This window comes from Paramormyrops kingsleyae, chromosome 1 (genome assembly GCF_048594095.1).
Source record: "Paramormyrops kingsleyae isolate MSU_618 chromosome 1, PKINGS_0.4, whole genome shotgun sequence".
Classification (NCBI taxonomy): domain Eukaryota; kingdom Metazoa; phylum Chordata; class Actinopteri; order Osteoglossiformes; family Mormyridae; genus Paramormyrops; species Paramormyrops kingsleyae.
This window is the reverse complement of record NC_132797.1, coordinates 24,794,690-24,821,920: the sequence shown is the minus strand read 5'-3', so window position 1 is coordinate 24,821,920 and position 27,231 is coordinate 24,794,690. Positions and strand designations below refer to the sequence as shown.

General features: G+C 43.5%; 1 protein-coding gene across 1 annotated transcript; it reads left to right on the top strand.

The window, feature by feature from the left end:
* The first annotated feature begins 15,831 nt into the window (after positions 1-15,831).
* LOC111837832 (protein-cysteine N-palmitoyltransferase HHAT-like protein) lies at positions 15,832-26,392 on the top strand. The gene is made up of 12 exons (XM_023800194.2): positions 15,832-15,970; positions 17,634-17,773; positions 18,530-18,597; positions 19,016-19,129; positions 19,670-19,864; positions 20,562-20,771; positions 21,690-21,861; positions 22,458-22,602; positions 23,399-23,434; positions 23,675-23,876; positions 24,288-24,429; positions 25,631-26,392. The coding sequence occupies exons 2-12, from the start codon at positions 17,668-17,670 to the stop codon at positions 25,864-25,866; spliced, it is 1,626 nt and encodes a 541-aa protein (XP_023655962.2). The 5' UTR covers positions 15,832-15,970; positions 17,634-17,667; the 3' UTR covers positions 25,867-26,392.
* The last annotated feature ends 839 nt before the right edge of the window (positions 26,393-27,231 follow it).

The following is a 27,231-nucleotide window of genomic DNA, read 5'->3' as shown; positions in this document are numbered from 1 at the left end:
CTACCAACTCTGGGCTTCAAAGCCTCATTTCTCCCATCACGACTTCACAGGCTCTTAAATTACATCAGAGATTAAAACATCTATCACTGGTTATTGATCCCAGACACTGATGAACTGGAAAAAAACAACATTTCTAAATCGAGGAAGCCACACAACTCAGAAAGATGTTTTATCAAAGCAAAACATGTCCAGAGTAACCTCATGTAGTGGCAAGTCTCTTTTTATGTTTTCTCTGACATTTTTCATGTTTCTGTGAGGTTAGGAATATTTAGGAGCAAATTATTGGTGTCCTTACCAATTCATATCATGGGCTGTAGTGCAACTACAAACAACTACAAACTAACCCATTTTATTGCTCACCTTAAGCTGAGACAGTGATGAGGATGAAGTTTCTGAAAAACAAATCCGTTCCAGTAAATAAGGCTGCAGTACTGCTGAATAACGCCAGTCTGTCAGTAACACAAGTGTTTGATAGCAAAAGAAAATTCAGTGCAGACAGCACTGTATTCTCACACTTCTGTCATAAATGTTATAAATATATATGGTGTGTACCGTTATAAAAGAGAGTACCCTGGAACTGTTGTTGTTTCTTACCAAACTGTTGTTGTTTCTTTTTTAAATAATCAGCTATCGGTATCGGCTAGAGATTTCCTTATCAGTGCATCGCTAGTACAAGCTGCCCTATGTGTTCATGGGTAATGACATACATTTGGTAACACATAAAGGTGCAGCCGGTGCAAGCATATTGGGGCCGACAGAAATGGGGGGAAACCACAGAGATGGGGGTCCCACTGAGGATTAATGGGCTCATTCATGAGGAGGATCAAGAAGCTGTTAACTTATTACTTTAAATTACCAAAGCACGATAAATTATATTATGAATCGCTGGAAACCAAACGATATATATACTCTTTAACTTGCTGGCAAATCTATCTCACTCAGTGTCCAATTTTTAATTTTCTTTTTTTTATGTCAAACCTATAAAAGTTTATATTGTATACCTGAAGGATGTTTCATAAAGAAACATATGTATAACATTTAACCATTAAGGGGCAGATGCTTTGTTGGTCTGTTTTTGTATGTCTCATTTTGGCTTTATATTAAACCTTTAAAAGCATTTACTCTGCAAGGACGTGGGTCCCCTTGTGAATAACAAAAGAGATGAAAGCGCAATGTTTTCCAGCAAGTAGAGGCTGAGATTGAAGTTAATAGCATCAGTAATACAATTCAAAACTAACACAGTGTCTTACTTAAAGGTCACAAATATTAAGTCTATAATTATTCTACATTTTTAAATCCAGTAAATGTAGAAATTGAATCTGCTAGTGTCAGTAGCATTAAGAAACATATGATGATTAGATCTGACTCAATTATAATTCTGCTGCACTATTTTAATAGCTTTGATTGCTGACTCTGGAATCAGCCACTTGTTACCCGTTAGATGTCCGTAGCACGTCGTTGCCTCTCTGCTTCCCTTGCTTCTCCAGCGAGAAGAAGGCCAAATGATGAAGTGTGAGGGACATTAGCGAACCTTATCCTTTTCCATCAAAATGAAGCTGAGCTTATGTCGCTGTTCTAGTTCAGAAGTGACTGTGAGATGGGTAATTAGTTTATTTGTCTTTTAATAGATTATTTTGATGTCCAAGTTTTTATGCATATACTGTCTTCTGTCTATGTACTACGTACAAAACGTTATACACTCCATGTTGCTGGTTGGTTATTGCTCTGTGTTACTACTGTATGCTATTTTTGTAATTTACTTTATTTTACTGTAATTGCTTGTACAAATTGCTTGTACTCAGGCTGTCCATGGCGAACAAAGCTGATTCTAGGGGACACAGAGGGTAGAAATGTGGTTTCACACCTTCAGGTCTGAGAGGTCGATTCCGAACGCCCCCCCCCCCCCCCAGCTATGTGCTTCTACAATTTACATGTTCTTCTACAGATTTCTTCCTGAAGTCCAGTATCATGTGATATGTATGTATGTATATGTGTGTGTGTGTGTGTGTGTGTGTGCGCGTGCGTGTGTGCACGCGTGTGTGCGTGCGTGTGTGTGTGCACGCGTGTGTGTGTGAGCGGGTTTACCTATCCTTATGGGGACATAATGTCCCCATAACGTGATTAATATCTGTTTTTTTTCCCTCATGGGGACCGGTTTCCTGGTCCCCATAAGGGAAAACTCTATTTTATAAAAATCGGTGACTGCTATGAAAAAACTAAAAATGCAAAAACTCTTGTATTTTGTTAGGTTACTTATGGTTATGGTTAGGGCAGGGTAGGGGTTAAGGTTGTCATAGTTAGCGTTAGCATTTTTCCCATTGAAATGAATGAGTGGTCCCCATAAGGATATGTTTACCCTACATGTGCGCGCGTGTGTGTGCGTGTGTGTGTGTGTGTGTGTGCGCGTGTGTGTGTGCTCTGCGATGTAGCGGTATCCCGTCATGCCTCATGCCTCCTGGGACAGATTCCAGATTTACAACAACCAAACCCGGGTTAAGTAGTTATGAAAAATTGATAGATGTTCAATCAAATAACTATTTTTCTGATTGTGTTGTTTTTCTGATTACTTCATCTTCTGATCCAAAAACATTAAACTTGGTCATTTTTGGTCTTTATTAATGTGCCAACAGGCATGTTGCATGTAATTAACACGGGCAAAAAATAATGTCTCTGTGATTCTCATCAGTGCCATGTTCAGAAATCATAGACGAATGTAAATCCTTTTAGTTTCCTTATACTACAGCATTGTCTTTATATTATTCCATTTTGGTTACACCTGGGTTCAGAAAGATTCCGATATTTTGCACGTAACCCGTCTTGCCCAGTGAATGCTTTTACCCTCACTTAGCTCCGCGAGTGACTTGGCTCAGGAAGAGCAATTTTAAACTCACACAATCGCAACCTAGAGAGGCAATCAATTTCAGAATAAAACTTATACTTAGCATGGCTGCATGCTAAGTGTTCACGGGAGGCTCCTGAGCCTGCAGCCGCAGAGGCACTCGCAGAATAATAAACGCCCAGCTAAGTATTTCAGCAAAAAATCAATCTCTGCCTACCCAGCCTGTCAGACGGGAGAGACAGGAGGCACCTTTAGCTCTGCTGACATACACCAGCACAGTAAAACATTAATATAACAGCAACAAGACAACCAACACTAGTTCAAAAGCACTAGTGAGATACACAATTATTGTAGCAACAGTTCTACAGAGATACACTAGTATAGTATAAAATTAGTACAGCAACTATAACATGGGCAGTGGTGGTTTAATGGTTAGGGAAGTGCGCTTGCAATTGAAAGCTTGCAGGTTCAAATCCCCGACCAAGATGGCACCACTGAGGTACCTGGAGCAAAGTACCGCCCCCAAGCACTACCCCCCAGGTACTGAATTGGTTGCCCCCCTGCTATGTCATGATGACACATACGGGTTAAATGCAGCCGTCACATTTTGTTGCGGTACATTGTGCACTGTGGTTAACAATGACCACTGATCTCTAAATAATGAGATAACCAACAATATGCTTCTTTAGTATTGGGTTGAAGTGCAACAGCGAAGCTAACTTATAATCTTAAATTGTTTAGCTGTAGTATAAGCTGGAAAGAATAGTACCATTGATCTCATCCCATGGTTAAGTAGCAGTAGTAGTAGTAGTAGTAATAATAATAATACATTGCCCGGCCAAAAAAAAGTTGCCATTTGAATTTATATCAGCAAATACTTAAGAGCCAATGACTGGACCATTATTACAGCCCAGTAAAGTCAACTGAGTACCTGAATCTACGGAATGGCCAGGTTACACCTCCATTCATCATCAATGGATTCTTTTCTTCCCTGTTGGCATGGGCATATTCCAAGACAAGAATGCCAAGATTCATTGGGTTCGAATTGTCAAAGAGTGGTTCAGGGAGCATGAGGAATCATTTTCACGCGTGACTTGGTCACCACAGAGTTGTGACCTTAAGCTCATTGAAGGTCTCTGGGATGTGCTGAAGGAGGCTTTATGGAGTGGTTCAACTCACTTGTCAATACTGGATCTTGGTGAGAAATTAATGCAAATCTGGATGAAAATAAAGGGTGAGATGTTGCATAAGCCTGTGGAAACAATGCCATGACAAATGTGCGCCATAATCAAAGCTAAAGGCAGTGTAACGACAAAATCAAATGGCAACTTTTTTTTGGCCGGGCAGTGTGATGATGATGATGATGATGATGATGATGATGATGATGATGATGATGATGATGATGATGATGATGATGATGATGCTACTACTACTACTACTACTACTGGCACGGTGGTGCAGTGCTTAGCACTGTCGCCTTACACCAAGACCCAGGTTTGAGTATCCATGTGTGTAGAGTTCATTCTCCCTGTCTTGTCACGGGGTTTCCTCTAGGTACTCCGGTTTCCCCCCACAGTGAGTGTGCCCTGTGATGGGTTGGTGCCCCATCCTATTAAGGCATGGTAGACATGTCTCCGTGTCTCGTTGTAGAGAAATCGAGGTGCATATCAAACCTTTTTAATAGGTGATTTTTAAATATGGTGAAACTGATTGTCAGATGATTGCCGCTTCACCTTATTCAGTATGACCCTGTTCCTTTAGAAATATGATCAAAGTGAAGCCATCAAAAGAGCATAGAACTTTGTGCTTGCATAGACCTTCACTGTCTCAACTGTTATGTGTCCAACAATAAACACAGACTTCTCTATTATGTCCCAGAATTGTCTCTGAGGTGCTTTGAAATCTCTGTATGATTTCAAAAACAAACGCTATGAAACGTCCAGACAATTAAACACATCAGTCACTGCGTGTGAAGGTGAGGCACACCACTTTGAGTCTGTTAATATAACCCAGCGTGCCAAGCAATAGCAGGGGTGAGTCAGACGGGGGGGGACCTTAAAACATTAAATGCCAGCGGAAGGGTAATTAAGGAGAAATCTGAAAGAACAAGACACTGAAAGGGCTGGTGAAGATGCAGGAATGGTCAGCATCAACCCCCCCCCCTGCCCCGCCCCCAAAACACACACAGTACTCCCACAATATTGGTATGTCCATACCGCCAATACCGAAATCTACACCCTTGCATTACTACAGGGATTATTATACTGCTGACAATACTACAAGGTCATTATATTGAACAGCTGTCATAAATTTATTCATCAGGGTGTGAATAAGCTTCAGTGTTTTAGTGATGCCCTATAAGGAAGTCTGGTTGTGTGAATTTTATGTGTTTGGTCTTTACACCCATGATTAGGGGTCACGTATAACAGGTTTTCGGTATTAAAATCACTTTAAGGATTTTGGTCATACAACGACGGAGACAAATTTTTGTAAACACATGCTGGCGATTCGGTGTTTAAACATTTTGATAAATATTCAGGTGCAGGAGAGTGATTTCCAATGGCTTCATTCCTGACAAACACCACAGTTTAGTAATAAAACAAAAACATAAAGCGAAGGCTGACAGTCCATCAACGCCGTTTTCGCTGATGCAGTTGCACGCATGTATACATTTACCGACAGTTTGTATAATTTATTTGACACCCAACAGAAACTCTGCTTCCTCTGAGTCACCTCCCCCCCCCATATGTTTTGAAAGAAAAATAATTCATATCCTGAGTCTGCCCTCGCATGTCTGTTACTGACAAAGTGGGCTTCCAGTTTGCTGGCTCCCCTGACTGTCATCAGAAACCAGAGCAGTTCTTAGACCCGCTCCGTTAGGAAGCTTTTAGTGCACCGTCTTCATCTGATATGAATAATGTTATACGGCGAGAGATTAAACCCAACAGGGTACCGGACTGATATATCCTCGCAAGCATCTTATCTAAGAGAAAGTTACGCAATTATTAGTCTACAATAATCGGCGTCCCACGCCGCCCGTATAAAGCCCATTGTGATTGTCTCGCTTGTTATTTCTACACGATAACATTGCGGGTTATTAATTTCCTCTTGTTATTTTATATCCGCTTTTTCATTGCTACCTTTCCTGGAAAAGGGAACGTTTACCTTGTTGGTCGGCGCGAGATGCAACGGGTTGGCGCGTGCCCGGCTGAATGCCTGGCGCGCCTGGAGGGGGGGGGGGCGCTTATGCTTCCGTCTGCTGCCTGCGATTTGGCCTCCGGCTCCGCGCGGCTGGCTAGTGAGACGCTGCCACCTGCTGGTAGAATGAAGACTCCACCGACAAAAAAACCACCAGACTATTGATTGGTGTCTTTAGTAGAAGGCGATGGTGCTTTTATTTGAGAGACATCTGTCCACTCAGGAAAACAAAATAATAATTTTGATCTATAGTTTACGTATAGATGACAGATAATGCAGTCAGAAGGTAATTTATTGGACTCTTTCGTACTGTAACTTGTGTTATTAATGTTTTCGGGGTCATCATGCTTCCATGCCACGGGCACGTCCATTATCACATACCAGCATGTGTTTGTAAGCTGTTGTGCGCAAAAGCAAGTGCTCTTTTTTGTGTCTGTTTGTGAAGATGGGATATGGCTCCTGAGGGGGGGGGGGGGGGAGCCTATCCCGGGAACAACAGGTGCAGACAGGAACCAACCAGGCGCCAACACACCACGGAGCCCCCGGCGGAAACCCACGCAAACACGGGGAGAGCATGCGAACACGCATCTCATAAAAGAGGTGCACGAAAACCTCCGGCAGCTGGTGCAGCGTGTGACTGAGGGAAGGACCCAGCCAATCAGAGGTGGCAGAGGTTGTCGAGCCGTCGTCCATCCTCCCGGAGAAGGCTCAACCTCTGCTGACAGCCACCAACTGGAGGAAAAAGAAGAAGCCAAAGGAGAGGAGACCTGACGATCTTCCTGGGGGCCTGCTCTCTCTCCGCAGCTTTCCTCCCCGCCGAATATCGCGAGGAACACCTCCCGATCCGGAATCCAGCTGGGCTCACCCCGGACATGACCACCGCTTCCTTCGTACAGGTGCCCAAAGCCCACATTGCTGCCACTGCTAGCAGCTTACAACTTCTGGGAGGCACACCTGGCTAATAAGGGGGCCAGGGCAGTATGGGATGCTATCCCATGGGTCCAAAGGGCTCTTAAAAGGGCAACGCCTGCTCTTACGGCACCAACCCTGGCGGCAATAAATGATGTCCCTGTTCCTGTGCTGCCTGACTAGCCAGTTCCTGTGCTACCTGACCAGCCTGTTCCTGTGCTGCCTGACCAGCCTGTTCTGCCCATGCCTGACCTGACCTGCCTGTTTTGCCCGTGTCTGACCTGCCTGTTCTGCCCGTGCCTAACCTGCCCGTTCCTGTGCTGCTGGACCCGCTAGTCCCGGCAGCCAGTGCGCTGCCTCCACCTGCTGCTCCACCCGAGGTCCTGGCACCGCCTCCACCTGGTACTCCGCTCAATGTCCCGGCTCTGCCCGAGGTCCCGGCACCGCCTCCGCCTCTTGTGATTCCTGCAGTGCTACCGCCCTGCAGGACCCCAGTCCCGACGGCTGACACGCCGGGGCTCCAGATCCGACCACGTCTGATGTTCTGGCACCTGATGTTCCAGCTCCGCCTGTCCTGGTTTCCTGTCCCAGCTCCCTTGATCCAAGTTCCTGTCCCTGAGGTGGTCCCGGACTTTCTGAACACCGCTCCTTCCTCTATGGGGGAGGAGGAACTTGAGTGGGACCCCTCAGGGATTTCCCTGATTGCCCTAATGGACCCCTCTGGTGAGTCACCCCAGCCATCACACCAGGGTGGTGGATCCTGGTCAGGGCTCCACCTATCGGTGTCCCGAAGGGGGAGAGGACACAAACGCAGGGGTCGGGTCCCGTCCACCCTGCCCCCTGGCTCGCCCTTGGGTCCCCGGGCTCCTGTTCGCCGTTCACCTGCGGATCCTCCGGTTTCCCCTCGGCTGTCGCATGCAGTCCCCCTGCCTTCTGCTCAGCTGTCACCTGCGGTCCTGCCTACGGTGCCTCCTTGGCTGCCTCCGTTCCAAACTCTGCCGCCTCGTTGGTCGGCTGCGGGCCTCCCCAGTACAACTCTTTGGTCAACTGCGCCTTCGCCGGTTGTGGTGTCCCCTTCACCTGCGGCATCTCCTGGTCCCTCCTCCCCTTCACCAGTCGCCCCTTCGTCACCCTCCTCGCCTTTGTCACCTGTCCCTCCGCCTTCCTCCTCGGCCCCTCCGACGCTCCCTCCTGCTCTGACCTTGCGGTCATCTGCCACTCCTGCAGCTTCCGCCTTCCATCCGCCAGGGCCCCCACGTGCTCCCCATTGTCCTTCATCCTATCCCTTTCAGCCTCCTTGTTTCGTCCCTCCTGTCTCTGCTCCTCGCCATCCTGTGCCTCCGGTGTTCACTCCTGGTCCCTTCGTTCCTCCCATTGGTGTTTCCCCTGTCTCTCCGGTCCTTCTGTCCCTGTGTCTGCTTGCCTTCCCACTTGTCAGTCCTGCTTGTCAGTCCTGTTCCCTGTGCCTCGGTTTTGATCTTGTCTTGTTTTTCAGGTCCTGTCTTTGTCTCATCCTTCGCCTCCCCTGAGACGCGCCCAGACTGCACACCTCGTGTGAATTCCTCATTGTTCTCAGCCATTCTGCATTTCCGTCCCTCAGTCCTGTGTATTTAGTCCGTGTGCTAGCCAGTCTCCCCTAGATCTGTCATTGACGTTTGTCCCGTGTGGTTCTCTGTTTGGTCCAATTAAACCCCTTTGTTCTGGAATACCGTCTACATGACCCTGATTCCCTGCTTCCTGCTTGCTCGCCCGACACGGATCGTAACAATTTGTCCCATCTGTCCCTGGTGTGGCCAGCTGCTGGTCCTCATCCCTTCCAATTCTCTCCCACTGTATCCAATGGTTGATGTTCTTTTGATGGTTCTCCGCCCTGATGCACCAACCCTGCACACCTGTCTCTCGTCAGTGATCAGTGTATGTGCACTATATGAACAAACGTATTAGGACATGCATTTCAATCACTGAATTCAAGTGTTTCATTCAGACCCATTGCCACAGGTGTATAGAATCAAGCACCTAGCCATGCAGTCAGGTTTACAAACATTTCTGAAAGAATGGGTTGTTCTGAAGAGCTCAGTAAATTCAAGTGCAGTACTGTCATAGGATTCCACCTTTGCAATAAGTTTGTGAAATGTCTTCCCTGCTAGATTTATTATTTATTATTGTAAAGAGGAAGCATTTAGGAACAACAGAAACTGCTCCAACATGACTGTACCTCAGTGCACAAAGCAAGGTCCATAAAGACATGCATGGGTGAGTTTGGTGTGGAAGAACTTGATTGGCCTACACAAAACCCTGACCTCAACCCCCTTTGGGATGAACTAGAACGGAGATTGCGAGCCAGGCCTTCACATCCAACATCAATGTCTGACCTCACAAATGCTCTTCTGGATGAATGGGCAAAAATTCCCACAGACACACTCCAAAATCTTGTGGAAATCCTTCTCAGAAGAGTGGCAGCTGTTATAGCTGCAAAGAAGGGACCAGCTCCATATTGATGCCTATGGATTTAGAATGGGATGTCATAAAATTCCTGTAGGTGTAATGGCCAGGTGTCCCAATGCTTTTGTCCATTTAGTGTATGTGCCTCATCTATACATGTTCTCCAGTCCTGCCATTGTATCCCAGTGTATGTCCACACTCCCTTTGTGTCCATGCATGGACCCACGCATTCCCGGAATCTCTCACATAAAGTCCCCTTAGGGGTTTGATCCTCTCCAAGGCTGCCTTTTGGCGTTTTTTTGGAACAGCACCCATTTTTTATGTACATTGAAATGTTTAATTTGTGACTATTGGAAACTGTTGCACACAAAAGCAAGCTCTAATTTGTGTCGGTTTGTGAAAGGGTGAAGAATCACCTCACTCGGTGGTGAGTTTATGGGAAAGTGAGGAAGAATCTGTAATATAATGCAAAGTTGTTTTTTTTTGTTTGCTTTGCTGTTTTTTTCGTTAAGTAAAAATGTATTTTTAAGATTGAGGCCTACAAGCAAGTCATATTTTATATTGTTGTTTAACTCGTATTTACCTCCAGACCATCACCCACCTGTCCCACCATATTGCACTCCCTGTCAGGTCAGAACACCTGAAGTCAGACTATCACCAAGGTAATTGCTGCTGTGCCGCACCTGGGCCTGCACCACCCTCATCACTCCATGCCACATCACCAATATACCGAAACACAATGCAGTGTCTCAATGGGAGGATCCTGGGCTTGGTCTGCACCACCCTCATCACACCATGCCACATCACCAACATACCAAAACACAGCATAGAGTGCTACAATGGGAGGATCCCGGGCTTGATCTGCACATCCCTCATCACGCCACGACACATCACAAACATACCGAAACACAATGCAGTGTCTCAACGGGAGGATCCTGGGCTTGGTCTGCACCACCCTCATCACACCATGCCACATCACCAACATACCGAAACACAATGCAGTGTCTCAACGGGAGGATCCTGGGCTTGGCCTGCATCTCCCTCATCACGCCACGCCACATCACCAACATACCAACATTACCTCCAATAATCATTTTATTAGAATGAACATTTTTTTCAGTGAGATCCTTGATTATGACACAAAACAAAATTATGGACAAGCCTGAACACATAATGTTAAAGGAAATATTTTGCAAATCTCCAAAGGCTAATGCTACACAAATAACATTTTTCTGAATCATTGCCTGTACTTCGAAATCTATTATGTTCACTGATAACATTTTGAATGTCAGCTAATATGCTAACATTAACGCTTGTTCAGTTAGGTGGGCATGGAGCCACTGGTCACATTGTATTAAATAATGCAGCCCAGCAATTTTCAGTAAACACTATTGTGAAATTATATAAGCCAGTAACCATCCATTTGGCCTTACACAAGAAATGGCTGTGACACAAATGTCAACATTTACATAGGCCACCCTCCCTCAATATAAAGAAGAATGGTGCCAACTCCAAATCCGGCATGCTATCAAAACCTAACCAATTAGTTCCAGTCCCTTTTTTAAACTTCATTTGCAGAAACAGCATCTGAATCAATCGAGGGCCATCTGTCCCCATACAACGTCCAAACCCAACTATCCACAAAAGTAAAAATATTTGAATTTGAATTTTTCAGGGGTAGGCGGTGGCAAAGAGAAGATGCTGTTTCATCTGGGTGAGGATGAAATAAAGCTGGTTAGCTCCTGTTATTACTTGGCTAACATATTGCCGTGCAAAAATAAACCTTCTCAAAATATGTTAACAACACAGCCTTCTACAGATTGTAGCTGGTGTTTAGAGTCACTAAGAGGAATTTGGTGATCTAGATGTCCAGGAACTTGAAGCTGCTGACTGTCTCAACAGGCGATCCATCGATGAAGAGTGGAGAATGAAGGCCTCAGGTCTTTTTGAAGTTGACATTGATCTCCTTTGTCTTTAGGGAGATGCTGCTTTCATGGCACCATATGGTTGAGTCTTTCACCACCTTCCTCGTCGGCCAATCACAGTGGTGTCATCTGCAAACTGGATGATGTTCTTGCTCTTGAGTTTTGCCACATAGTTGTGGGTGAACAAACTGTACAGCAGCAGACTGAGGTAGCAGTCTTGTGGAATGCCAGTGCTGACGATCACTGCGGATGGTTGCTGCCAAATCTCTCCATCTGGGGACCATTTGTTAGAAAGTCTCAAATGAAGCCACTTAGACTGAGGTCTCTTAGCCCTACCACCAGGTTGGATGGATACATCACTCCTATCTCGGTTAGAAGATTGTCTGTTAGATATCCGGTGCTGGATGGCAAAAAAAATTCTAATGTTAAACACAGAAAAAACAGAAGTACTGGTGATTGGTCCCAAGGCTGCAAGAAATAAGTTTCACCACCTCAGCATTAGTAGCCTTCCTACACAACCTAACACAGTGGTTAGAAATCTTGGTCTTCTAGTAGATTCAGATCTATGTTTTGATGCTCACATAAGAAGTATTACTAGAACTGCGTTTTATCATCTACGAAACATAGCCAAGCTTCGGAAGATGCTCTCACTTCGTGATGCAGAAAAATTAATACATGCCTTCGTAACTACCAGACTAGACTACTGTAATGCCCTCCTTTCTGGTTACCCGTCTGGTTCCTTAAATAAACTTCAGCTGGTACAAAATGCAGCAGCCAGAGTTCTCACAAACACTAAAAAATTTGATCACATCACACCAGTCTTATCCTCCCTTCATTGGTTACCAGTTAAGTCTCGGATTGACTATAAAATACTACTGTTAACCTATAAAGCACTGAATGGCCTGGCACCAGAATACTTTAGTGATCTGCTGACCACATACAATCCCCCACGCTTGCTTCGTTCTCAAGGCGCGGGATATCTGTTAGTACCTAGGGTAGAAAGATCTACGGCAGGCTGCAGAGCTTTCTCCTATAGAGCTCCTCAGCTGTGGAACGGTCTTCCACCGGATGTGTGGGTTTCAGGCTCACTCTAAATATTCAAGTCTAGACTAAAAACACACCTATTTAGTTTAGCTTATAGGGACACTAGTTCTAGCTCTAGCTAGCTTCTCATTCCCAGTTAAACCTATAGTGTGAGGTGTAGAGCTGGGTGGGGATCGGTGCCATTGGCTTTGGATAAACTGAATTGACAGTGCTGTCACTCTAGCTTCACAATCGCTTGTGGGATTGGAGTGCTGACATTTCAGGGACTCCCCATGCCTGCATTCCCACCTGCCTCTCCCTCCTACTTATGCTGCCATAGCCATATCTGCCGATCTACCTTTTAGCACTGCCTATAGTCTTCCCTACTTTGACTAATTGCATTTATTTCCCCTACTTCTCCTGGGGGGTGCTGCCTGGAGACCTCAATCTATCAATATGTCCAGCACACCCTGCAACATGTGACGTCGCCACTACCAATGACGTCCGTGCATCCAGCTCGCCGTTCTGCCTGTGTCATCTTCCTTGTATGAAACGCTCCCTGCCTTCTGGCTGCCTGGCGATTGGAGGGAGCGGTGGCACCGGCTGTCATCTCCCCCCTGCTCCCCGTTTGTGTTTCAGATTTAACTGTATTTGACTCTCCCTGCCGGCCCCTGGAGGATGGGCTCCCCCTTTGAGTCTGGTCCCTCCCAAGGTTTCTTCCTTCTCGGGAGTTTTTCCTTGCCATTGTCGCCTATGGCTTACTCACTGGGGGCTTTGGGTGGGGATGCTGTAAAGCGCTTTGAGACCATGTAATGTTGTGATAATGCGCTATACAAACATAAATTTGTTGTTGTTGTTGTATCAGTGACGTTAAAGCTTGAGTCACACACAATAAATATCATCCTGACGTGGCTGTTTTTTTTTTCTAGATGTCCCACGACATTCATTCATGGATCAATTTCACCAGAATATGAACTGGAGTGGGTCCATGGATACAGGAATGTCGAGACTGATGTGTGACATGACCAGTTTTTCCAGAAATTTTCCAGACTCTCGAACCAAAGACCTTTAGGAGCCTAGGTGTGAATGAAGTCATTTATACCTTCTTTCACCAGATTGTATGGTTATTCTATCCATCAATCCATTTCCCATACTCACCTGTCCTACGCAGGACCACGGGGATCCAGAAGCTACAGTGCAAGACAGGGAATAACCTAGGACAGGACACCAAACCATGGCTAATTTATACACATTCAATTTTAAAACCAAATTTCTAATTTTTACAATTATCTTGGGATAATGTACAATATAATTAAAAATGCAAATGATGGCATTAGCTTAATTTTAGTCTCTCCATTAAGAAGGAATGTTTAAGTGAAGCATATTTATATAAGAAGCAGCTGCATGTGTGTGTGTTTGTTTCAAAGGAAAGCAAGATGGAAAGCTTTCCAATGTACCTGCACTCATACCTGTGCAAATTCAAGGTGAAAGAATTTTATTACTGACATGCATGAATGTACTGGTACACCAGCAGCTGGAATGAAACCACTGCTACTCCAGACAAGACAGAAGGATAACAGAATTAACATTAACAGAATAGGTACTAAAATCTAGAAATACACTCACCTAAAGGATTATTAGGAACACCATACTAATATGCCTTCAGAACTGCCTTAATTCTACGTGGCATTGATTCAACAAGGTGCTGAAAGCATTCTTTAGAAATGTTGGCCCATATTGATAGGATAGCATCTTGCAGTTGATGGAGATTTGTGGGATGCACATCCAGGGCATGAAGCTCCCGTTCCACCACATCCCAAAGATGCTCTATTGGGTTGAGATCTGGTGACTGTGGGGGCCATTTTAGTACAGTGAACTCATTGTCATGTTCAAGAAACCAATTTGAAATGATTCGAGCTTTGTGACATGGTGCATTATCCTGCTGGAAGTAGCCATCAGAGGATGGGTACATGGTGGTCATAAAGGGATGGGCATGGTCAGAAACAATGCTCAGGTAGGCCGTGGCATTTAAACGATGCCCAGTTGGCACTAAGGGGCCTAAAGTGTGCCAAGAAAACATCCCCCACACCATTACACCACCACCACCAGCCTGCACAGTGGTAACAAGGCATGATGGATCCATGTTCTCATTCTGTTTACGCCAAATTCTGACTCTACCATTTGAATGTCTCAACAGAAATCGAGACTCATCAGACCAGGCAACATTTTTCCAGTCTTCAACTGTCCAATTTTGGTGAGCTCATGCAAATTGTAGCCTCTTTTTCCTATTTGTAGTGGAGATGAGTGGTACCCGGTGGGGTCTTCTGCTGTTGTAGCCCATCCGCCTCAAGGTTGTGCATGTTGTGGCTTCACAAATGCTTTGCTGCATACCTCGGTTGTAACGAGTGGTTATTTCAGTCAAAGTTGCTCTTCTATCAGCTTGAATCAGTCGGCCCATTCTCCTCTGACCTCTAGCATCAACAAGGCATTTTCGCCCACAGGACTGCCGCATACTGGATATTTTTCCCTTTGCACACCATTCTTTGTAAACCCTAGAAATGGTTGTGCGTGAAAATCCCAGTAACTGAGCAGATTGTGAAATACTCAGACCGGCCCATCTGGCACCAACAACCATGCCTGTGGCTTGGGGGTAGAATCTCCTCCTCAGCCTCTCAGTCCCAGCCATAAAGCTTTGGAAGCATCTACCTGAGTGCACGTCAAAACTAGCTAATAAATCCCATACCCCCCCCAACAAAAATCATGTTTCCCCCTAAATGGGTCGAGATCTCACCCCCCCCCAGCATTCAAACCGAAGTTAAGCCCTTGTGAGTGTAGCCACTGGAACGCTTTATCGCTCGGCTGGTGAGTGTCTTTCATGAAGCTTGCTGCTCTGGACCTACATTGTTGGACATCATTTCATTTCAATGTATCAAACAGAAAGTACAATCAACTGGAAGAACAAACCCCCCCGCCATTGTGTTACGTCGTTTCTAATGAATAATATATGCAAATACACGCTAATCTGCACAGTAGTACCGTTATACCTAATACCATCTATATAAACTGCTGTAAGTAACTGTGGATGAAGTACTGTGGATGTAAAAAATGCAACTTTACGGTTATGGAATATACTAACATAAAAGAAGCAATAAAGACAATAATACCCAAGGCTAAGCGTCTAAAAACAGACGACTGATAAAAAGAATAAACTAAACAACATTTACAAAGGTCTTGTGTAGTCTCAGTAATAATAGGTCTGTATCTATGGAGTAGTCCTTATGTCAAAACCCTTTTAAGGTTCAAAAATAATGGTCTCTACAGAACTGACGTTCAGAAATCTGGTTTCGAAGAAAATCAACGCGCAATGGTAAAGGCTTAAATGTCACGCTGAGTTATAATAGGAGATAGGAATGCGCACACAATAGCTTCTAGCTTTAGGTGTCACCCCAAAACCTATAAATGCACCCTGCACTCACCACTCTGCCATTCCCAGCACCCTCAACGGGGATCAACCTTACGATAGGCAGCGCATGCATTTGTTTCTAAACATCTCTTGATTTTTATTGGTTTGGAAACGGGGGTTCTGCATACGAGTCACTCGTCCGCATTCCGGGAATTGTCGCCTGAGTTCAAGGTCAGTGCAACAAGTGCCTCTGCTGAGCGAAAATGCACAGGTCTTTTGTCAAACTGTAACATCTCCTGCATGTTAATACTCTATGTATATGTCTATATTTCTTTTTTAAATTCGTATTTACATGGCTAAAGAAATCAGCAAATGCTTTGGGGTACAGTGTATGATATAAAAATGGCAAAAGTTTGCGCTTAATATGTCCAGTTCTGACACTTGGGATTCTTTATCACTCGCAACGTACGTAAATCAGTGCTGCTTTTTACATACAGCCCACAGTTAAGGCTGTGGGAGGAAGGCATTTCACTGATGAGCCCAGGAGGTCACCGGAGGTTGTAACAGACGTGGGGAGAACAAATGTTGGATCTAAAATAGGAACACGGCCGCATGGTGCAGATGACTAGGGTCGAGTTTGAAGCCATTGCCCTATTTAAGTAGAGGCGGGTATTGTTACGGCCTACCTAGAGATCAATATTTAATTGCCCTTGGTTGGCAGAAAGGACATGTATATTCCGCTGGGATCGAGGCTGTTGAATATAGGCCTAATTTATTAATATAATTGAGGCAGGCATACTAAAAGGAGCATTTGCATGATATATTGTAAAACTGCGCTATTTAATTTGGAAAGGTTAGTAAATAATTCTAAATCACTTTTGAAGTAAATTACAAACGGTGACTTATTATGATGATTAAGGAGTTTATAATAGTTTGACGCAGAGCTTCCTATGAGTGTGATATATCATACTGAAAACTTACATTGGCAGTAGCCCCATCGTATCGAAATAATTTACCTTTAAAAAAACGTCTACATGTGGAATTCCTTCATAAATTGAAATGTACCAGTAACAGCAAACCACCTTCAGTTTGAAAGTTGTCTTTAAAGTATTTGTTTGTGTTTGTGTGTCTGTGTGTGGGGGTTGTATTTTGTTTGGTTGCTTATAGTTAAGGTTAGAGCTGGGTAGGGGTTAAGTTTGTCATTGTTGGGATTATGGTTTTGCCCATAGAAATGAATGGACGATCCCCACAGAAGATATGAGTACAAGTGTGTGTGCACGCGCGCGTGTGTGTGAATTATGTTTATGGGGGACCAAATGTCCCCCACAATGTAATAAAAGCCTGTTATTTTGACGTTGTAGGGACCATTTTTGAGGTCCCCACAAAGATCTGTAAATGTAATCAAAAACAAAAAATGCCAAAACACTTTTTGTATTTTGTTTGGTTGCTTATGGTTAAGGTTAGGGCTGGGTAGGGGTTAAGGTTGTCATGTTGGGATTAGAGTTTTCCCCATAGAAATGAATGGACAGTCCCCACAGAGATATAATTACAAACCTGTCTGTCTGTGTGTGTGTGTGTGTGTGTGTGTGTGTGTGCGTGTGTGGGTATGTGTGTGGGAGGGTGGGTGGGTTGCATACAAGTATCTTGGATCTAGCATTTTCTTGGTTCTTGTCATCACTGGTGGTGTGCGTCCTGCTTTCCCAGTTTTTAAGCAAATATAAATAGACAAAGCTTTTACTTTGCTGTTGTTTTTCTAACTATGGGTGGCTGAGCCTAACTGAGTTATTCAGTATTGAGGAAAGGATGCTAACATGCATTTGAGTTGTGTAGCTCTGCTTGCTTGCAGGTTTTAAGAGTTTTATTACTATTATTTTTTGCTTTTGGTATTCACCAGATTCTTCCTGGATCATCACAGTTAATGTTCTGCAATGGGGGTCAAGGCCGCTCTACCTAGATATGAGATCTACCTCTACACCGCTGTGCTCTGCATGGCTCTGCTTTGGACTGCAAGCTGGATTTTTGAGGTCTCCAGAGGTGAGTAGGGTAGCCCAGCAAGTTTTCAAATCATATTACATGTGTACGTATAGTCAAATATTGATGGCTTCCTACCACAACTTATTTTAAAATTGTCTCTGAGAGTGTGTTGTGGCGTTTATGAAAAATGAGAACAACATGACTGAACAGTATATTATTGATAAAATACTGTCGGTTTTGAGCAGTCATGGAGAATGCAGATAGCAGACACTCCTATATTCGGTTAGAAGAAACGCCCATCCACACACAAATTCAGAAAGAAGGTATCAGTTTTCTGGAGAGATAGCATAAAGCTGTCATTTAAACAGTCACCTTAAAGCTCATATCTGGCTGTGTTGCTGATTGGCTGCCTCTGTAGGGTATAGGGTCTTGTACCTTAACCCTGCTCTGAATTAGTGGTTGGAAACAAGAACAAATGTTAATCATAATGGTCTTTTGACTTCATTGATATCTCTCTGTGTTTGGGAGCAATTTGTCTGTCTACACATCGAGTGATAACAAGATAATAAAAGCATTTTGTCAGGTAATATAAGTTCTCTATTGTTATATATCTGACAGTAAAGGCAGCAGAAGCTGGGTTCTTTAGTTTTCAGTTTTTGGAGACCCTTCCTGAGGGATACCAGGAGGTACAAAGTGACAATCATTTCCTTATAATGTAAGGTTTGTGAACTTTTGGACTGCGACTCAGACCTAATTAATCAACCAAGATAAAAGTTGGCCGCAGTTTTCACTGTAAACTCACCCCTTATCTTCCAGCTAATGTGAACAGAAAGACATTCAAAGCCAGTGTAAAGGATGGCTGGTACTACTTTGGGGGGAAGGTGGTGAGTCCTGCACCAGCATAACTGATATTTTAAAGATCATGTGACCTTACAGTACTCAATTCTTAGTGCTAACATAAACATTTTCTATAGCAAGAAATGTCTGAATGCAGTTTAGTTATGAAAAACTAACTCACTATTGCTAAATACTAATACTGTATTATAAATTCTACTATGCATGGAATAAAGACCATGATTTGGTCAGATTATAAATTAATAAAGATAAACCTGATCCTTTCTATACTAGTAACTAGACACTATTATTTTTAATACTCTGAGTTTCTTTGTGTGTTCGAATTTAGAATTCAGAAATGTTGCTAGCTAAACTTAGCCAAAATGACCAGAATATTTGTGAGAAATTAATTCAAGCTCAGTTACATCACCTTGACCCTTTGATGATGTCGCGTTCTGACATCTGCAGGACATGGCAGATACTGAGTGGGTCATGTGGTTCCTGAACTTCCGCTGCCACATTCTCTTTGCCTTGTCGGGTCATGTGATCTTCGCCAAGATCTGCTCAATGCTGGCCCCGAAGGTACTTTCTGGGTTCTGTCCGATGAGTTTGGCAAGGGTAGCTGGTGATTCTCTTCCTCTCATTCTGAAATACAGCATAGATAGGCAGTGCTTAAAACTTAGTGCTCTCTGCTAAGAATAATTTGGTGATGTAGGGTGCCAGGCTAATTAAAACAGCACGATGGTAAATATTTGACTCATCATTCATGGTGTGCATTGGCAATCTTTATGATTTAATTGAGAATATATTAAGATATTTCAGCTTTAATTAATTGATGGATATTCCTATTATAATAAAATATTACATTTTACACGTAGTATTTAAGCACATACATACTTCATTACAGTGCAACTTCTACAGTAAAGTTTGCAAAAGCCAATCAATCTGCGGTGATGGAATAACAAAATTTGATCAAGCATAGTGCCCAATGTGATTGCCCTGAGTCACTCCTAAGCAAAGAACAATGTGCACAACACTGAATAGAAACCCACACTGCAGGTGTGACTGGGCTTATAAACGGATGGCTGAGCATCACCAAAACAGTGATCATTTCCCCCACAGCACAGATCCATAATGTATACGGCGTATGGGATGATGGCGATTTTTACCAGCATGGGCTGGACCTACGTCACTCTGGTATTATCCCACTGCGTGCTGCTTTACAGCATCTCACTAGTCAAGATCAAGTGGCTCTGCTTCGTGGCCGGACTCACCAGCCTGGCCACCTTCAAGATAGAGCCCTTTGTCACCTGGCAGGTGAGTCATACGGCTGTACTGAGAAAGGAACCTGGCCTGAAATTGGGCGGAACACAGTCTTAAGCCATGCTAAGGAATATGGGCTTGACGTGCAGGGACACAAACTCAGGGGCGGGGCCACGGGGGCACTGGCCCCAGCTGAAAGCTGATTGGCCTCCAGAGTGCCTCCTCCCTTGTCACTCACCAATTCAAAGCATATCATTGGCTAATGATAAGGTTGGCACCTCTGTATGAATTGTACCCCTTCTTATGCCCCCTTTAAAATCCTACAATAACCCCGGTTGGATTAGCACAGGCCTGGGATCATACTGAGGAAGATAGTCTTTGGCCATGATAAGGAATATGGGCCTGAACTGGAGGAGCACCAACTTGGCTCACTCAAAAAACTTCTCAGAATGTTTTGGTTCTATGATCAAGGCTAGAACAGGAATATTGCTTCATAACAAGTAATATGGAATTACACAAAGTTACAGAACCACGTTTCATAGCTTGCAGAGACATCTCACCTACATTCTGGACATCCTCAGTCATTAGTGTAAAATGGGACATGGAAAATTAAATATCTTCTGTTCTTACTCTTGCATGGTTCATAATGTCCAGTATTATGGTATTATTTCCTGCATTGATTCCTTATACACACCTTTCAGGATTCTTCCAGTCGCACACAATAGCTGTTGGTCTTACGTGTTTCTGTCAGGAGGGTTTCGTGACTGGAAGCTTTCAGCTTCAGGGGCTCCTCTTCTACGGAGGCTGTGGCTTCACCATCATGCGATGCATGAGCTTCGCCCTGGAGAACTGCGAGAAGAACGAGGGGAACTACAGTTTCCTGGAACTGCTGAAATACAACTTCTACCTCCCGTTCTTCTACTTTGGACCTGTCATGACTTTCGATAAATTCCACGTACAGGTGAATATGTTGTTCACGGCTAAGTTAGAAGCACATTAAAGTTTCTTTACATGGAACTTATGCTGCCTTCCGAAGCCGGTTCTAGCTCACCATGACTGGAGTCTGCAGACTCTTTGTATGGTTTCCTTCTACAGTCCAAACACTTGACATTGAGGTTGGCTGGTGATTTTAGCACTTAGCATGTCACACATGTATCTCTCTTGCATCCTGAAATATCACTGTGTGAATAACAATACAGTGGATCCCCCGTATCCATGGTTCCAGGTTAATTGCAGCCCCAAACGAGTACAGGCTGTAATATGGTGAAATCTGCCTGCCCAGTCACGCCCAGCACGTGACTCTCCCCCCTTTGGCTCCATACCCACACTTCCCAGCAGGACTCTCATCCAGTCTACCACTCACCTTCTCGCTGGTCACATTCCTTGCTGTGTAATTGCAGTGTCTGTATTGCATAAAAAGTGCATAAAAAGCATGAGGGATTTTCATTCCTCTGTCATCCCATGACTCATGATATTTTTTCATTACTCTATCATCTTTTGAGAATTATGCTAAAACATCAGAATCCCTTTCATCCGAGAGAGAGAGAGAGCAGTACTGTATAGTAATGCACAATGTAATTTATTATTATTGTATTTATTGTTAGTAATCACTTACTGCGTGTACTTTATCAATTAACATGTATCATATGTATATACACAAAAATCGCATTATATATGTGGATGATTCGCTATTATCCATGGTTTCGGCTATCCGACGAAGGTCTTGGAACGTATCACCCTCGGATACGGGGGGGCTAATGTACACTACTTTAGACTCATTGAGGCTGTGATATAGTTGCACTTGCACCTGTGTCTCTTGTCAAATGTTAATTTTAAGGTGCGAATTAAGAAATCAGGCTTCTATATTCCTCCCGCACAGGTGAACAATCCCGACTTGATCCGAAAGGAGAGGGAGATGTGGAACATCATCGCTTGGGCCGTGGGCCACCTCGGGATCATCATCACGGTGGACGTCTTGTTTCACTTCATGTATATTTTGACAATACCTTCTGACTTGAAGCTGGTGAAGCAGCTCACAGACTGGACACTAGGTGAACAAACAATGCCTCGATGACTTAAGATCCATCCATCTTTTAACTCCTTATCTTAGTCAGTGGTGGTGTTACCAGGATTCCATCCTGGGCTGGGCATTTGGGTATGTTAGGTGGGCACCAGTGCTCAATTTGGGTCTGAGGTCTTGTGGAGCGGGGTTTCCTTCACAATGATAAAAGAGTTCTGTTAAAAGCACTTATGATTGGTTAAATTTACTCTGTCATTGCCCACCCAAAGCCATGCCCAGGCTGGTCAGGGTCACATGGGTACAGGAGCCTATCTAAGGAGGCCCCGGGAATGTGGGAGGGGTATATGCTTGATAGGATGCCAGGGTGCAGATATACTCAGGCTTACACACAATCATATAGTATGGGCTATTTTATCAGGCTAATTAGGGGGAAGTCAGAGTACTTGGACGAAACCTGTGCAGCACAGGGAGAGGATGGAAATTCCACCCATATACAAAGAGGAGGCGGGATTAAAACCCCCCAACAGTGAAGTGTGAGGCCACAGGGCTACACCCCAAGTTCCCATGCACCCGGCTTCCTTATGACAGTCTATAAGACGCGTGGTTTCTGCTTGGTTATGCCCACAGCTGGACTGGCCTACTCTAACTTGGTGTTTGACTGGGTGAAAGCCACAGTGATGTTTGGGGTTATAAACACTGTCTCCAAGCTCGACCACCTGGATCCTCCAAAGCCGCCTAAATGCATCACCATGCTCTACGTCTTCGCTGAAACGTGAGATACTACAATTTATCCCTTCATGTGTTTGTTATACCTTGCATTTTTAGCTAGTCTATTAATTACACATTTATAAATATAACTTTCCCAGACAAAAGTTTGGACACAAATACCCATAGAAAGGTTTATTTGTACTATTCTCTACATATTATAATAATTATAAAAACATTAAAACTATAAAATAACAGGTACGGAATTATGCACTAACCAAAAGTATGTGGGGGAGCAGGAGGTGGGATTGAAAAGGTTGCTGGCAGAGTGATTCCACTATTGGGCCCTTGAACAAAACCCTTAACCCCAATTGCTCCAGGAACCAGCTGCCCCTGCTGTCTCCTCTATGCCGTCTCATGATGTGGCCTCCTGGGATGCTTTTCCAGCTGTCCTGAAGGAGGTCCTACATATATGCTGAGCACTCATTGGCTGTTCCTTCACTCTCTGGTCAGACTCCCCAAAAGCCATTTCTAATGTGTTAAGGTTAGGAGACCAGGTCATGTGAATCAACACCTAGCTTTGTAGACAGCTTGGCGTATCCAAACTTTTGACTGGCTATTTATATGAGGATTATTAAAGGACCACAAATTGGGCCACAAACCAGCTACTTGTTCTGTCAAATCAGTCATAGTCACCATTGATCCAACTTCAAATTGTAATTAAGACTTTAAACACGCTTGATCAAATACACAATGAGTTCTGCAGACCGGTGAACTGGAGCAGGCCAATAGTGTTTGACTAGGCTGATGGCCTGAGCAGTGATGAGGCCTGTCTAACACTGAAATCACTACTCTTCCTACAGACACTTTGACAGAGGAATAAACGACTGGCTCTGCAAGTGAGTGCCCAGATTAGTGACATCACATTCCTGGTACGGTGTTTTGAAACCCGAGCTCATTCTCCTTATAAATACACCTCGTGTGCTGACTGGAAGATGTCAAGACTGTCTTTTAATTTTTATTAACTTCATTTTTTAACATTATTTTACACCATAGAGAGACACTTCCTTATTTTCTGTGCTTTAGCTATGTCAGACTGTAATTAAGTCTTCCAGCGATGTGTCAATACTTATCCGCAGGTATGTTTATGACTACTTGGGTGGAAACCATGACAATATCTGGAACGAGCTGGTGGCAACAGTTTGTACGTTTAGCGTCACGGCCCTGTGGTTGGGGCCCTGCCAGATTGTCTGTGTGTGGGCTTTCTTGAACTGCTTCGGCTTAAACTTTGAGTTTTGGCTGGCCAAGTTCTTCTCGCTGGAGCCCTTTGCTTCCATTGAGGTGAGGCAGGCCAGGAAGGCCTTGTGTATGGGGTCTATTTTTTAACACAGTTGGTGCCTGTTTACTGTGTCCAAAGTCTTCAACTAACTGTCACATTGACAGCTCTCCAAACCGTACCTGCCTGAGATGTGTGAACACGTATTTTAACAACACGTATAAATCCATTCCATTTGTATCCATAATGAACGAGCAGTGGTGTGTTCCTCATGTTGTGCGGATTCCATATTAACAGTGAACACCACAATCAAAAAAACGTTGCTCTGCTTAATGAAACATTTCCTAACGTTTCCTAACTAACGCCATTGTCCCTCAATTACTACCTTACGTACTGCATGTGTGTCTGGTTTATTTATGAGTAATTCAAGTCATTATTGTAATGGATGAACTGCAGTTCTGACTTTCTGCCAACAGATGGCAATGTCTGAGGCCATGTCACGCAGGATCAGGGCTGTGTTTAATGCCTTTAACTTCTGGGCTATCATCCTGTATAATGTTCTAGCCCTGAACAGTCTCGATTTCGCCCGGCTGGTTGCCAGAAGGCTTCTTCTTAGAGGTAAGACAGCTGTGGTCCCCAAAATTTAGTCCTTATCTTGTCTGTAAAACAAAAACAGCATATTGATATTGTTTAACCCTGAACTGAGGAATTGTCAGTGTTTAAGGCAGACTGCATTGATGCGTGTTGTGGAAAAAGGAAACCTAAATTACAATTACACTAATTACCAACAAGAAAATACTATATTTACCTGTAACTGAAATTTATAAAAGTCATAACAGGTCTGAAGTAGAAGAAGTAGAGGTAGAAGTTCAGTACCAGTTGGAAATCTGGACAGACCTGCTTTTAATGCATTTGTCTCTATTTTAGCTATCTTATTCACCTTATAGTAAGAGGCTATGAGGCAATGAAGTAATACATATCAGATACTGCAATGACCAAGAGAAGTGTTCAACATCTCAAAATTTTCTCAAATTTTAGACTCTTCAAAATAGCCCCCTTATGCTTTGATGAAAGCACTGCAGACTCTTGGCATTCTTTCATTCAGCTTCCAGATGTCTTACTTACCTAGATATCTTGTTGGATTTAAGGTAATCTGGGCTAAATGGAAGTGAATGTAGATAAAGTCTATTTAAACTGGGTTACCTTAAATCTGACATTATCTGGCTAAGCAAGAAATCCAGCTTCAGGCCCCGGAATGCTTCTCCAACAGTCAGGGGCGCCGTAAGGGGGAGGAAAGCTAGGACGATTCCAAGGGCCCCTGAGTGACAGGGGCCCTAAAAAATTAGGAAAATAACTGGATTGGTTTGGACTGGGGGGCCTAATATGATATGCTTTCATGGGGCCCAAAATCTCTAGCAACGCCCCTGCCAACAGTCCTGAAGAAGTTTCCACAAGATCTGGACAAAAGTTGCCTGCCTTTCTCTTACTCTTGTGGGATTGTGGAAGCCAGGTCACCTCTCTCAGCACTCCAACTCTTTCCTTGTTCACAACATAATACTTACTACTGGGAGTTAATAAAGTATCGATTATTACTCAACCTCAAGGTGTGCTTTAGGTCATTATCTTGTCGAAAAACAAATGATTTTCAGGTGCATCCAGACTTTGGACTGGTACTGTAAGTGAGCAGTGAAACTTCATTATTTCTGGTTTTTATGTTGTTATGTTCCTTATAAAAAGGTGATAGCTTGGTTTTATGGATGGTGATTTTTTTAGCCCTTGCTGACCCAGGCAGGTGCTCACAGTGTCCTTTCCCCTGCAGGTTTTCCTCTGTCCACACTGTCTGTGCTGATCGTCACATACTGCGGAATACAGCTAATCAAGGAGCGTGAGAGGAAGCAGGCCCTGCTTCTGGACCCCGATCCCGTGCTGACCCCAGAACCCACCCCGATCCCCGCCTCTACCCCCTCGCCTACCACAACACCCATACCTTCACCCAAAGCTGTGGCAGTGGATGCCCCAGGAAAGGAGGATGCGGGGAAGGAAAAGGCGGAGTAAAGTTTACCATAACGACAAGGCTCACTAAACCTGCATCTATAATTTGTGGTTTATGTCTGGGAGTTACTAGGAAGTCTCAGTCAAGCTGTGTCGGGCTGTACACCATGTTTCTGAAGAGGAAATGTCAAAGCAGTTCTGAAGTGTAAATCGAACTGGTACAGAAGTTTCATACCCCAGTAAATGTTTTTATTATTAAAGGAAAATACTCAGAGTGCATGGTTTAACTATGTAGGGAATTCTGTTAAATAAATAATTCTGTTAAATAAGTATTCTGTCAAATAATACAATGCAAGATTTGCACCTAATTTTCATTTAGGAAAAAAATATAAAAATTAAAAGTCTCACAATTGTTTTTGGATAATTTTCTGTTAAAGGTTTTAACGTTAAATATTCAGTGAAAAACGTGTCATGCCTTGATAATACTAAATTTATTAATTTCTTACAGACCACAAGGTTTGGTTTTCTTATGTGCCAAATGATACAGTTTATGTATAAAATGTCAAAAGAATATATTGCTTCCACTTTACAGACATCTTTTTTTCTTAATTGTAATGTTGCATTGAATTATTTTTGTCATTTTCGCTTTGTTAGCATATCGCAGAATTAAGATATGACATATATGAACCTGCTATAATAAATTTAGATTTGGACTTGGCCTTGTATGTTTCTGGGTAAAGCAGCACAATTGAGAGTGAAGCTGAAGATGTAATTCTGTTATTTCTGCTTTCACACAACTCAGTGTCTGTCAAAGCAGAGATTAAGGGGTCCGATCCACCGTCATTCCTTTGCAGTGGGATAACAATGCATAGACCAAACTCCCTTTGACACTGCAGCCAATTTTAGAGACTGAAAGATGATAGACCTGCTAAAAATATGAATGAGCCACCCCAAACTCCTCCACTGCACCCTACTCTGTCTTAAATCCAAAATGGTAGAAGAGTGATCTGAAGCAGTGCTTCAGGAAAAAATTATATCAGACTGGAGGTAACTTCATCAATATTCCTGACCTGAAGGTGGCTTCTGCCTGGCAACAGTCTTCGTAAAAATACAGTACTCATTCAATATCTTACTCAGGGCCTAGTCCTTATAAACATTACATTAAATATTTCCATTTTAAGAAATAGAAAAATGACAAGAATCAATATTATACCCCAGCTTCAAAAAGAAAAGTCTATAAACCTAATTTATAATGAGCTCATACCTCCAGTTATTTTTCAGGTATTCCTGTGAACAACGTGAGGTTACCAAACTAGGAGCTAATTAAGATGTCACAAATGTCACAGCAGCTAAAATCTAGATTAATGTGTGAGTGAGAAAGAAAATATTGGATGGATGAAGGATCCTGTTTGCTCTTCATTTTAAATA